The sequence below is a fragment of the Camelus dromedarius genome, chromosome 2, assembly GCF_036321535.1.
Source record: "Camelus dromedarius isolate mCamDro1 chromosome 2, mCamDro1.pat, whole genome shotgun sequence".
Classification (NCBI taxonomy): Eukaryota; Metazoa; Chordata; class Mammalia; order Artiodactyla; family Camelidae; genus Camelus; species Camelus dromedarius.
Window position 1 is genome coordinate 81,784,829 of NC_087437.1, and position 13,535 is coordinate 81,798,363.

At 37.9% G+C, this 13,535-nt stretch overlaps 1 protein-coding gene across 11 annotated transcripts in view; it reads right to left on the minus strand.

Moving 5' to 3' along the window:
* Positions 1–13,535, minus strand: part of CMSS1 (cms1 ribosomal small subunit homolog) — a 333,561-nt gene that overhangs the window by 23,762 nt on the left and 296,264 nt on the right. For 7 of the 11 annotated variants that reach the window (XM_031457038.2, XM_010978480.3, XM_031457063.2 and 4 more), the window contains one exon: positions 4,665–4,753. In XM_031457038.2, coding sequence (XP_031312898.1) covers positions 4,665–4,753 — 89 coding nt within the window. The remainder of the gene's footprint in view (positions 1–4,664; positions 4,754–13,535) is intronic. The other 4 variants (XM_031457043.2, XM_010978478.3, XM_064496082.1 and 1 more) reach the window with 1 other exon arrangement.

The window sequence follows — 13,535 nt, forward strand, 5'->3', positions numbered from 1 at the left end:
TGTGGGTATGATGTCTGCCTAACATAGTAAACCCCCAGAAGAATTGTAAGAGACGCATAAAATTCTTAAAGGAGTTGTATATTCAGAAACTGAGAGAATCAAAGATGAGCCCTCAGAATTCTACTGTCAAGTAGCAAGCTGAAAGAGCTGCTTAGTTGCAAACATATGTTACCTTTTATCAAAAAAAAAAGAGGGGGTGATTCAGAAGACAGAAGAACCTAGAGAGCAGAGCCAAGAACCATGAAAGAACCACAAGACCCTAAGCCTTAAGACTTAATCAAGAAACTCCCAACATTTTCCGACTGCTGGGGACCAGTGACTCCTTGTTCCTCCTATTTTATACAAATATATATATAGGTCATCCTATGCTTGTCTCACCACTCAGTGTTGGGCATGTAGAGGTGAGAAAACTTGTCTCTTGAGTTTCATAGGTTGAGAAGAAATGTCCTCAAAGAGCTGTACTTGAAGGAGTAAACCCAAGGAACCTCAGCTGCACCCAGACCTGGTTTAGACAACGAAATTCTGGGCACCAAGCTCATGCTGTAATGGCATGAGATTTTTGCAAGCCTTGGGAGGGGTGAATATATTCTGAATACGGGAGGGATGTAAATCACTGGGGGCCAGAGAGCAGACTGTGGTACCAGATTCCAGGATAGCTACCAATGATCACTATCTCCTGGTATTCATTCCCTCCTCTTAAATGTGGACTGGATTTACTGATCCACTTCCAGCAGAATATGGCAGAAGTGATGGGATGTCAGTTCTGAGATTAGGTTATAAAAATACTGTGGTTTCAGTCTTGAGTGTTCTTGCTTGCTTCTTCTTTAGTCACATGGCTTGAAGGAAGTCAGTGGCAATGTTGTAAGGCAGTCCTGTGGAGAGGCTCACGTAGTGAGGGACTGAGGCCTGCCAACAGCCACATGAATGAGCTTGCGGGGGGATTCTGCACGGTAGAGCTCCCTGACACCCAGCTTACAACTGATGAGAGCTGTAGAGCCAGAGAGACTGAGCTGAACCATGCCTGTGAGGTAACAGAAACTGAGACAAAGAATTTTTTCTGTTTTAAGCTACTAACTTTGGGGGTAATTTGTTGTACAGTGATACATTCATACAATGAAAAACAGAATTGAGACACCTGCATGGAAAGGTAGAAGTAAATCAAAGAGTGGATAGGACACAGTCCTCATTTCTTTTAATCAAGAATAATTTTGAAGATAAAGAGTAGGAGAGAGATGAAATGATCACTGCGAAAGGAAATAGTAAGAAAATACAATAGTGAGAAGGTGAGTAAGTAGGGAAAGGGATAAGTAGCCTTGCTGAAGATTCTTTTCCTATCCAAGGAGATAAACATAAGGCTCACTTAAGAAAAAAGAAGTCCAGTGTGGTCTCTGAGGGGGAGAAGATAGGTCATGGAACTATTGAAAGGCTACTGACATCATGGAGGCATCAATGAAAAGTCACGGATTCCCTCATAAGGGATTATATTCTGGGAACCATAATTACAAAGTCACTAGGGCTGCCTCTGAAATGACTGATGTTGAGGAGGGAAGAGGGTGATGCAATCTCTAGGAGTAGGGGAATTCATCATTTATTTTGGAAGCAGTATCTGGAAAAAAAGAACTGTTGGCAAATCTTTATACTCACATTATTAAGGAGGCCAAGGATGATTATTTAGATGTGAAATGGTTGCTAGAGATGATGTAAAAAACTTTTATAAAGTTATAAATCTGCTGCTTGAAATACTGGACAGATGGGAGGCATGGACTCAGGAAAAGAAATGCGAGGCCCAGTTATGGCAAAGAGGGGAAAGCCATCTAACAGGACAGATCCTCTCGCCTGCTGATTAAAGCCTAAGTGCACATGGCAGCTAGCAGCATAATGTCAGGGAGTTCCTATGCAAGCATCAAAGAAACACCCTTAAAGAAGAGCAAAATAACTAAGCAAATCTGAAAAAAATCCAAAACTTAAATATAGCAAAAAATAATTTTTCCCTTCTTTTGGATCCAGGAAAAATATGTAATTACTATTAAAAAACAAATATCTGGTCATATCTGCCAAAGGAGCCATGTGCCCATGCTGTGCTGGGCACTGCAGCAAACCCTGGGCCCTGAGGCACTTACAGACTAACTGGAGACTCAACCTCTGTTTGCATAAACAACTAGAGAAGGAGTCAAGAAAGGACAGTCGGCCTGACAAAAAGGTGGTCCTTGGGGTGGTGAATGAGTTCCAGAGAGAGAAGAGCAGCAGGAAAGAGAGCACAAAGAGCCTGAGGGACCATGTGGCACTGGGGTGGAGGAGGAGAGACTCCCAGCTCTGAATGTCAAGGTGGGGGAACCTTTCAAGGAGGGGCTGGAGGAGGGACAATGTGCCATGTGGCTCCAAGAGGCCTCTGCCAGCAGCAGTGTCGGGGAGCTGGCTCATAGCTGGGCCACAAAGGCTGAGATGGGAAGAGTTATAAGAAGACTGGGATGCTGGTGTAGTTATCTGTTCCTCCTTTTAACAAAGTTAAACCTTCAGGAAAGGTTCTGTGCTAGGTGCTGTGGAGATGCACAGATAAACTGTCCTGGAGGTGTACAGCCCGGTGGGGAGACCAGGGAGCCAGATGGATAACACTCATCTTAGGCAGAGGGGCACAAAGAGATCCCTGTGTGAATTCTCTGGCGGGGGCAATGAGGGTAGGCTTGGAGAAAGGGGTTAGGGCACTATGTCTACCTAGGACTTGGATTCTTTAAAGCCATTTGTTAGTGAGAGAAATCAGAGTAGATGAAGGTGGTTAAAGTAAGCTGTAAAATCTTAACCTTTTCTGATTTTTTTCTTAGCAGAAAAGAGCAACAGCATGTGACCAACAAATTACTAAATGACTTGGTAAATCCAGCTTTCCCAAGTTGAATGAGGAGGACAGGTGGAAAGGGAAGTGGAAGCAGCATCATCCTCAGGGCCTGGTTTACAGGCAGCCCAGTGGGCCAGGACTCCTCGTACCCATCTCTCTGAGCCTCAGGTTCTTTGTAAAATGGGGTCCCCTACCTCATAAGGTGGCTGTGATGGTGTGGGTCATGGTGCCTTACACACAGCCTGTGATGAATGCTCAATAAATGGGCTTTATTGTTGTCGAAACCTGGGTCGCCAAAAGATAGGTGAATGCTCACGGGAATGGATCTTTCCCTCTTCTTTCTAGGGTTTCCTGCCATTTATCTAACTTGACAGTCGTGGGAAAAGAAGGAAAAGAAAAGCCAAGGAGGAAGGATGTAAAAAATAGATGAAAATTTAGCAAGGCGAAGGCTCTGCCAATAAAAAGAGTAAAGACGTAGGCTTGGGTGAGTTTATTAATGCAAGTTTATTCTTTCACTGAAGAGTCCAGAAAAGGTGAGAAGCAAGAAAGAAGAAAATCAAGGGAAAAGTAAGGAAAAAGAAAGTTGAAGAATATTTGGAAACAAGTTCTGCAGGTAGGCACCGATTAGAGGCAGAGGTCAAAGAAGGCATGACTATGGTGTGGTCGATGGGGTGAGTTAAGGTAAAATCAAACCCCTCCTTGGTGAAATAAATGATGTTAATCTGTAGGTCTTTAAAAGACTGGTTAAAACTAAAACTGATACAGGGCCTTGGAGCAAGATATTTAATAGCTGGAGAGAAAACTAAGATTGATTACATATTAAATATGTGTCTTTCGGCATTCTTCATTCCACAAGGAAAACATAGTGAATAAAATAAAGAAGACTTCAAGTATATTTCACCGTAATAATGATCACTTCAGTGTACTCTTTGCCAACTACTGTTCAAAGTGCTTACTGAGTGTTAATCATTTAATCCCCACTGCAACTCTATGAAGAAAGTACACTTACTATCCCCATTTTATCAACAAGGAGACTGAGGCACAGAGAGTTTAACTTGTTCAAGGTCTCACAGCTTGTAGGTAACCACTATGCCAGACTGCTTCTCACAATTATCCTGAGCCCAGTCACAAATTTGGGGGAGAGTCACCCTCTAGTGTAATGAGTTAGGGCCACTTACAATAGAGACAAGACCACAAATCATTACTATGAAGAAGATGGTAACTTTGGACTGACAGTAGACAGTCCTTTAAAAATCACACATGGATATCAATGAGGTCTGAGGGACAAATAAAGTGAAAAAGCTGCAAATGGATGTGAGTGGCCAGTAAGATTAAAAAGGCAGTAAAAGGTCAGAAGTCCATGAAGCAAAGTTTATCAAATGGCCACTTGTGGTAATGTGAAGGCAGCAAATCCCCAGTGAGAACTGACAGAACAGACCATAACGCTACGTAGACAGGAGGCCCTGGGAGCCTGCTAGCAGCATGGCATGGCACTGGAATCCAGCGTTGGTGTGGGGGTAGTCCTGTATATCTTTATGCTATTTATCTCCTCCTAGGGACTACACCCAAAAGAATAACCTGGGTCTTTGGTGATGTGATGTAAGAATGTACTATGATATGATTATTGTAAAATACATTGAAAAAAATATTAGAGGGAAAAACAGACCTTGCTGTTTCATAATTAATGAAGCATGGCTCTTTCAAAGGCAGAGAAGTTAAAAGCTTCCCTCAAATCCACCAATAATTGATGTTAGGACACAGGGAATGCTGCAGAGGGGTAAGAGAGGCTCATTTCAGAGTCTCCCAGTTGTGACGCTCCCACAGTGACTGTCACCTGTTTGGTTTTCTTTGACAAGGCAGGAACTGGAGCTGTCTCCTGCTGCATCATTTCTGTGTCTCCTCGTCCTTCGCCATCTGATGCTTCTAGGAAATATAAAGTTTAAAAATTAGAAAATGTGTCTCTCAGTTTGACTTAACATTGTAAAATGATAACTCAATAAAAAAAAGTTAAAAAAAGTAACTCCCCCCAATAAGCTATGATGATTAAAAAAAAAAAAAAGAAAAAGTGTCTCTCTTTTTTTCTTCCTCCCAATGCTGGTGCAATCTTGGTACCACCTTTCTAGAAGGTTCTATCCTTTGACTCATTAATTCCACCTCTAAGGTGGAATTTAAGGAAATTATTCAGAATAAAGACAGAGATTTAAACACCAAGATGGCACTGTTATTTATAAAACTGCAAAACTGAAGATTATTCAGCTGTATAGCATTTGAGAGTGTTTAGTTAGGGAACACTCATACTGATTTTAGAGATACTAAACTCCCCATTTTCAGATAAGATAGTTGCTGTTTAGAGGGAGTGAAGCAATTTGCCCCAGGTCACACACCTGGGAACCCAGATCTGTTTAAGCCCAAAGTTCTCCCCACAAGCGATCCTGCCTGCACTGACAGCCAGCCAGCTGTTGACACCTGTGTGTTGGCCCCAGGGGGAATGTTAAGAATTCTGACAAAAGGATTACAGAGCATGAGAAATACTTATTCTGAATTTATGAAATCTTTCAACAATGGAAAAAAATAAATTCTTACTCTAAGAATCAAGAAAGATAAAAGTTTTAACTTCTTTCTTTTTTTCGGTTTATAAAGCTCTTTTAAAGAAACATGGTAACAATAAGTTTTACTTCCCGTAATGCCATATGTCCTTCCAGATTTTGGTGGTTGCTCTTTAAACTCAGTTTTGAATCTTTGAAAGGTTTTACTTATTCCCTTTGAGTTTCTCCATATATCTCAAAGTCAGCCCAAAATATGAATTTGTGAGTAATGTTGGTCAGAATGTTTAGGTACAAATTAACCAGTTTGATAGTCCTGAGCTTTTAAATGTTTGCTTACTGTGATGGTTAATTTTATGTGTCAACTTGATTGGGCCACAGGGTGCCCAGATATTTGGTTAAACATTCTGGATGTCTCTGTGAAGGTGTTTTTGGATGAAGTTAACATTTGAACGGGTAGACTGAATAAAGAAGACTGCCCTCCCTAATGTGGGTGGGACTCATCCAATCAGATGAAGGCCTGAAAAGAACTAAAAGCAAGCCCTCCCCCAAGTAAGAGAATTTTTTCTGCCTTTGGTCTTGAACTAAAACGTTGGCTCCTCTTGGATCTGGAGCCTGCCAACCTTCAAGCTGGAACTATACCATCAGTTCTCCTGGTTCTCAGGTCACTCTGACGAGAACTGGAACTGTAACAATTGGCTCTCCTGGGTCTCCAGTTTGTCGATTCACCCCACAGGTCTTAGGACTCGATGGCCTCCATAACTGCATGAGCCAATTCCATACACACACACACACACACACACACACACATACAGAGACAGAGACAGAGACAGAGATCTATCTTCTATTGGTTCTGTTCTTCTGGAGAACCCTAATTGATATACACACTTTTTAACTGTGTAGAAAAAAAGGACTCTACCCAATGAAGTAGTAGCAGGTAGGAGATTAATAGGGCTTTTTAAATGAGTGATTAAGTTGGCATTAGAAGTATTTATAGAACTTCTGCTTCTGGGAAGAGAGTAGTAGTAGTCATATTTTCCCCTATTCCTCCTGCTAAGTACGGCTAAAACATTATATATAAAACAAACATAAGAAGTCCCTGAAAGGTGGAGAGAAGGCAGACTCACAAAGGACTTTGAGGCCCAAGGAACAACACAATGCTGAGCTACCTTGGTTTTCTTTTTGCCTTATTATCTCGGGACTAGGAGCTAAAGAAGCTAGCAACTTGGGAATGCTAGTGAGAGCAGACTAAAAAGCCTCAACAAATGTCTGCCCTATTTAACAAAATGACCAGGAAAGGGGTAGCTTAGCAAGACTAAAAACTTTTAGACAATAACTACTTGACTCCTGCCAAACACAACAGAAAAACTGTGGCCCTGCCTACACCAGCAAAGGCTGAGTGGGGACCCTAGACTTCCCTTTGTCAGGCAGTAATGAGGCACACCAAATCTTCTTCCACCTTCCATCAGGGTGGTATCAGAGATGATCAAGTGGGGATTGAACACCTGAAGGGATTTTCATCCCTGAAGGGTGATAGCAAACCCCTGTTCTCTCCTCCCATCACCACCACCACCACTGCAGTATCAATGGAGACTACATGGTGAGCCTGGACTTCCGCCTCCTCCTGGCAGTAATGAAAGGCACCTCTCCTTCCCCACTAGGATAGTGTCATAGGAAAAGCCCAATAGAGAATCAGGACTTTACATACAGCCCAGGGGTAATGAGGCTACACCCACAGTAGTGGTTTTAGCAACCACTAAGATTTAAAGCTATACAAAGAGAAATACTCAAAAGTACCAAGACAAATCAAAAAAGGATTATAAAAATATTCAAGTAACCCATAGGAAGGCAGGAAAGAGAAACAAAAAACAGCAAACAAATAGAAAAGACAAAATAAAATGGCAGATTAAACCCCAACATATCAACAATTACATTAATGTAAATGATCCAAACACAGTAATCTAGAGATTCACAGAATGGATTAAAAAACATGAGCTAACTATATGCTGTTTACAAGAAACTTACCTCAAAGATAATATAGTTGAAAGTAAAATGATAAAACATAACATATAAACATTGATTTAATAAAAGCAAGAGTGTTTATATAAATATCAGATAAAATAGACTTCAGAGTAAAGAAAACTACCAAAGAAAGAGAAGTACATTATATAATGACAAAAGGGTAAATATGCCAAATAGACATAGCAATCCTGAAAGAATAAGCATCAAAATATGGGAAGGTAAAACTGATAGAAATAGGGGGAGGGTGTAGCTTAGTATAGAATGTATGCTTAGAATGCATGAGGTCCTGGGTTCAATCCCCACTAACTCTATTTTAAAAATGCATAAATAAAAATTGATAGAAATGAAAGAAGAGACAAACCTACAATTATGTTGTAAACTTTACAGTCCACTCAAAACTTGGAAAATGACCAGACAGAAAATCAGCAAGGATACAGAAGAATTGAGTGACACCTTTAACCAGTAGGATCTGGTCAAAATTTGTAGAACATTCCACTCAACAACAGCAGAATACATATTCTTTTCAAGTGTTATGGAAAATGTACCAAGACAGACCACAATCTAGGACATAAAACATCAATAAATTTAAAAGAATCGAAATTGATAAACAGCATGTATTAAAAACCTACAGCAAACATTATACTTAATAATAAAAGACTAAATGCTTTCTCCCTGATTGGGAATAAGGCAAGGATGTCTGCTCTAGTCAGTAGTATTCAACATAGTGCTAGAACTTTTAACCAGTATAATAAGGCAAGAAAAGGAAATAAAAGACATATATATCAGAAAGGAAGAAATCACACTATTCCCATTTACAGATGACATTATTGTTTACATGGAAAATCCCAAGGAATCTAAAAAATAAAAAAAAAAACCTTGCTAGAACTAAGAAGTGAGTTTAGCACCATTGCGGAATAAAAGATAAGTATGCAAAAATTAATTTTATTTCTATATATTAACAATGAACATGTAAACACAAAAATTAAAAATACAATACCATTTATAATCACTGAAAAAAAAATTACTGAAAAAAATCCCTGAAATACTTAGGTGTAAATTTAACAAAACAAGTATTGGACTTGCATGCTGAAGACTACAAAATACTGATGAAAGAAATCAGAGAAGACCTAAATAAGTGAAGAGATATACTGGGTTCATGCATTAGAAGACTAATCATAGTAAAGATGCCAGCTCTACCCAAATTGATATACTGGTTCAACATAGTTTCTATGAAAATCCCAGTAATATTTTTTCTAGATATATACATATTATTCTAAAATTTATGTAGAATGGCAAAGGAATCAGAAGAGTTACAACAGTTTGAAAAAGAATAATCAAGTGGGAGGAATTAACTTACACAATTTTGAGACATTATATAGCTACAGTAATCAAGAATGTGTGGTATTAGTGTAGAAACAGACACACAGGTAAATGGAACAGAATAAAGACTCAGAAAGAGACCCACACAAATATGCCCAACTGATTTTTGACAAAAGTGCAAAAGCAATTTAATAGAGGATTAGATAACCTTTTCAACAAATAGGAAAAAAATCCATAGGCAAAAAAAATGGACCCTTACTTAAGTTTTACACCTTATTCAATAATTAACTTGAAATGTCTCTGTATTGTTTCTTAGCACTGTATGTGAATCTATAATGATTTCAAAATCTAAAAGTTTGATTAAAAAAAAGTCTTTAAAGGAAATCCATCCTCTTCTTTGGGAGGCCCAATATCCTTACGCTGGAAAAGCCAGCAGGTATGTGGTTGGCTGTGGACCAGACTAGAGCACCATCTTACGGCTGGAGCACCCCTATCATTGCTGTCCTGACCCCGGAGAGACAGAAGGGTGGCTGGATTCGGAGAATCCAGTCAACCAATGGAGGCCATGATAGAGTCTTCAAAAATAAAAGCCCTTAGGCAAGGGCTGCCAGATAAAATACAGGCTACCTCATTAAACTTAACTTTCAGATAAACAGTAAATAATTTTTTAGTATAGGTATGTCCCAATATTGCATGGGGGATATCTGTAGGGTATTAAGAAGTATTCACTGTTTATCTGAAAGTTGAATTTAATAAGGTATGTATTTTTATTTGTTAAATCTGGTGACCCCAATTGGGGAATTCCCTTCCCCAGAAAAGGCCACTCTTAGTCCTCCAACCCATCTTCATCTGGGTTCCTTCGGGGAAGTCTTGGCTGACTACACAGGCCTTCTTCCTCTTGCTCACAGTGCTTCTACACTAACTGTACCCTGTAAAGCAGTACATAATTTTTTCCTTCCTCACAGTGTGCTTTTTTTCCATCTGAACTGTAAACACTCTGAGGGTATCCATGAGTGCCCCAAGTACCTGGCCCAATGTTAGTTAAAAGTAAAAAGCAACTCCCCAATTCCTGCTGCTTTATTTCTATTATAAAAGTAATATATATTCTCTGTGTTAAACATTAAAGCTCTTACACAAATCTTCTACACTTTTATTAACTTTAAAAAATCACTGTAAGGTTGTCCTAAAGGATGAAATAAAAATAAATAAATACCAGGATCAAATCCATAAATATTTAAAACTCAGTAATGCTTTAAAAAAAATCTGAATTCTATATTCTCCCATTGCCCAGAATCTGAAAACTGAAGAGTACAGTCTGTATTTAAGCAATCTAGTTGAAAATAACACATTTTAAAGGTAAGTGACTCTTAACACAACAAAACCCCATGAGAAATATTGAAAATATCTTGTCAATCAAATACTCTAAATCTGAGTTACTTCTTGTTCCAAAAAATTATTTCATCTGAAACCCTTTAACATATAAAATGAGGTAATCTCGTATCATCGTAGGTTGAATAAATTAGTTGTTTCTTTAGTCTGTGATGCTTTTTGGTTCCAAAAGAGAAAACTGCCTTTCTGTGATTTCAATTAAGAGAATATCAAAAGAACACTATGGGGACCCAACTTACCCAGCCTGGCTCCAGCATCTAGATTCCTCTAGAACTGCTGCCATTTGAGGAAGTTAAGCCAGGCCTGTGCCACTCAGTCCCGGTGGCTAATCTGGCCCATGGAATGGAGTCACCAAAGTCATGAGGTGCTGCCTCATTCTCCAACTCCCTGAGGGGCTACTTGGAGAAAAAAAAAAAAAAAGATACCACCAGATGGGATTGGTTGAATTCAGAAGTAGAGTCAAGTACACTGTCCTTTTTCAACCCAAGGCAAAAAAGAGCAAGTTAAAGTTAAAAGTTGTGTATATCTTCTCTTTCCCTCAATCCCTGCCTTTGTCCTCTTTATGAGAAGTATCAGAAGTCCAATTTCTCAGCAATTTCCTTAAGCTTCTTGTACTTAAGGAAAGTACTTGATTGCATAAACCCCTTCTAGGTCCTAGGGAGAATCCTGGCAAGGGGTCATACAGTTAATTTTTCTTAAAAAATTAGCAAGAGAAAGATATATGGTGATTAAAATACATACAATAGATCACTGTCTATTTCCACTCAGAATTCACCTCTGTCACATATCCCCTAGTGAGTGGTACTGGAACAGGAGCAAGCATTTTGGGAATCCAGTTAGAAGGAGCTGATTGGACAAATATTGAGTTTGAGTTTAATGGGCTAGTATTATAAGGTTCACAATCATACAGTCTACAGTTAAATTATTGCTAGCTATCAGTGTAGAAATGCTTCCAGAAATACTCCTACCACCCTATGCCAACTCATCAGACATCTGACACAGAGTGTGCAGGGCTAGAGCTGGTGAATTGTGACACAAATGCACCCCTAGCCCCCTTCCTTAGATCTGTGTGGGAAGTGGAGGAGAAACCAGGTTTGGGATGTATGAAATTAGAAACTAGCCAGTGGAAACTTATTCCAATCATTAAAAATGTAAAACCGTAAGCAGAGAATTAGGTTCCCACTTTGTTTATTTAAAATGAAAGGTCTCTCCTATAGGAATACAGTAGATGGTGCATTTTACAGTTAAAAAAACACATTTTTTGGTCTTACTTGATGGGGATGAGTAAAATAAAACTTTTCAGAATTCATGCATTTATAACAATACTGTTGTGATTTCTCATTTAAAACAACTTCTTTCAAATCTAATTTTGTATCAGTAATTTTGTATTCTTTTTCTGAGAGGGGCCCCCAAATTGCATAAGCTTCAGGCCTCACAAAAACTTAGATCTGCTCTGGTAAGACCTGCTGAACTTTCCTACTATTTCCCATAATTTCTCAACAAAACAAACTACTGAAGCACACAACATGGGTAAGTTTCAAAAGCATGATGCTAAGCAAAAGAAGCCAGAATCAAAAGGCTACATAACATGTGATCCCATTTACTTAACATTCTAGAGAAGGCAAAACTATAGGGAAAAAAACCAGATCAGTAGTTACTGTGGACTGGAGATGGGAAATTTCTGGGGGTTGTTGGAAATGTTCTGTATCTTAATTGTGGTGGTTACACAATGGTATGCATTAGTCAAAATTTATAGAACCATACACAAAAAAGGGTTAATTTTACTATGTAAATTATTTACTATGTAAATTATTCCTCAATAAACTTGACTTTAAAGAATAATGATAGAAGCTTACTTTCATCAAACAATTTGTGACACTTGCCCAATGACACACAACTAATAGGCAGAGCTGGGATCTGAATCTATTCTAATGCTAGAGTCCACAATCTTAACCCCCACATTACCCTTGCATGAAAAGATGCTGCTTATAGTGAAATGATGTTTCCTTCTTTCCATTTGCTAAGAAATTTGTTTGTTGTTTTATTTTAAAATCATGAATCAGGGTTAAAATTTAATATAATGCTTTTTGGTTTTGCATTTATTGAGATGATCATATGGGTTTTCTCCTAAAATCCATCAATGTGGTGAACTGTAAGAACAGGTCATCTAATGTTAAACCATTCTTCCAATTCCTTGGATAAATGACAATTTGCCATGATGTATTTCTTTTTGAATAATGTTGGTTTTTATTTTGATCATCATTTTACTTAGATATATATTGACATAATTTTCTTTTGTAGTAGTCATTGACTGGTTTAGGTATTGAGGTTACACTAGCTTCATGTAAGAGTTGATAAATGTCTCCTCATTTTCTATCCTCTGAAATAGTTTATATAGTTAAGACGATCTGTTTCTTCATACTTGGTAAAATCTGTAAATAAAAGAAGTAGAGTGTAGTATTCTTTTTATAGATGTTTTAACAAATGTTTCAATTTCTAACAGTTATAGGATTATCAAGGTTTTTCTATTTATTTTTAACCCAGTTTTAGTAAGTATTATTTTTCTAGGTAATTGGCTGTATTTATTTAACTTTTCAAATTTATTGAAGAGAGTTAATAATCATATACAGCTATGTCTTTTTCTTTTCTCCCATTTTTCATTTGCACCTTTTTTTTCTTTTCTTTTCTTGTTCTATCTTAGAGAGGTCGTTCTTTAAAAAAAATACACAAAACCTAGGTTCTGTATTATAGATGCTTTCTATTGTATCTTTGATTTCTATTACACTAATTAATATTCATTACTTTCTTTAGGTTTACTCTATCAATTTTTTAATATTTGTAGTTGGATATTTAGTTCAATATGTTTTTTTCTTCTGATGTAAGCATTAAGGATATACATTTTCTTAATACTTTATAACTTATCCTGAATACCATGTTTTAATATTATAGCATTTTCATTATCATTTAATTCTAAATATGTTTAAAGTCTCCATAATGATTTTTCTTTGACTGATGGGTTATTTAGACGTATATAGTTAAATTTCCAGATTTTTGTAGTGATCTTTTTGTTATATCGTGGCTAGAAAAATGGCCTGCATATCAATTTTTTGCTAGTTGTTAAGACTTGATTTATTTTCTAGCACAGGGATCAGCAAACTTTTTAAGGTTGTAGTGTAGTACAGTCAGTAAGTGTAGGGTTTACACAGCAGTAAGGTCTCTGTCAGTAATTACTCAACTCTGCAGCTGTGTAAAAGCAGCCCTAGATGACATGTAAATGATTGGGTGTGGCTGTGTTCTGATAAACGTTATTTACAGAAACACATCCTGGCTGGATCTGGTCCATGGGCCACATAGTTTGCCAGTCCTTGACCTAGTACATAACCTATTATCTATTTATTTATGTATTTATTTATTTTTATTGAAAGTAGGTG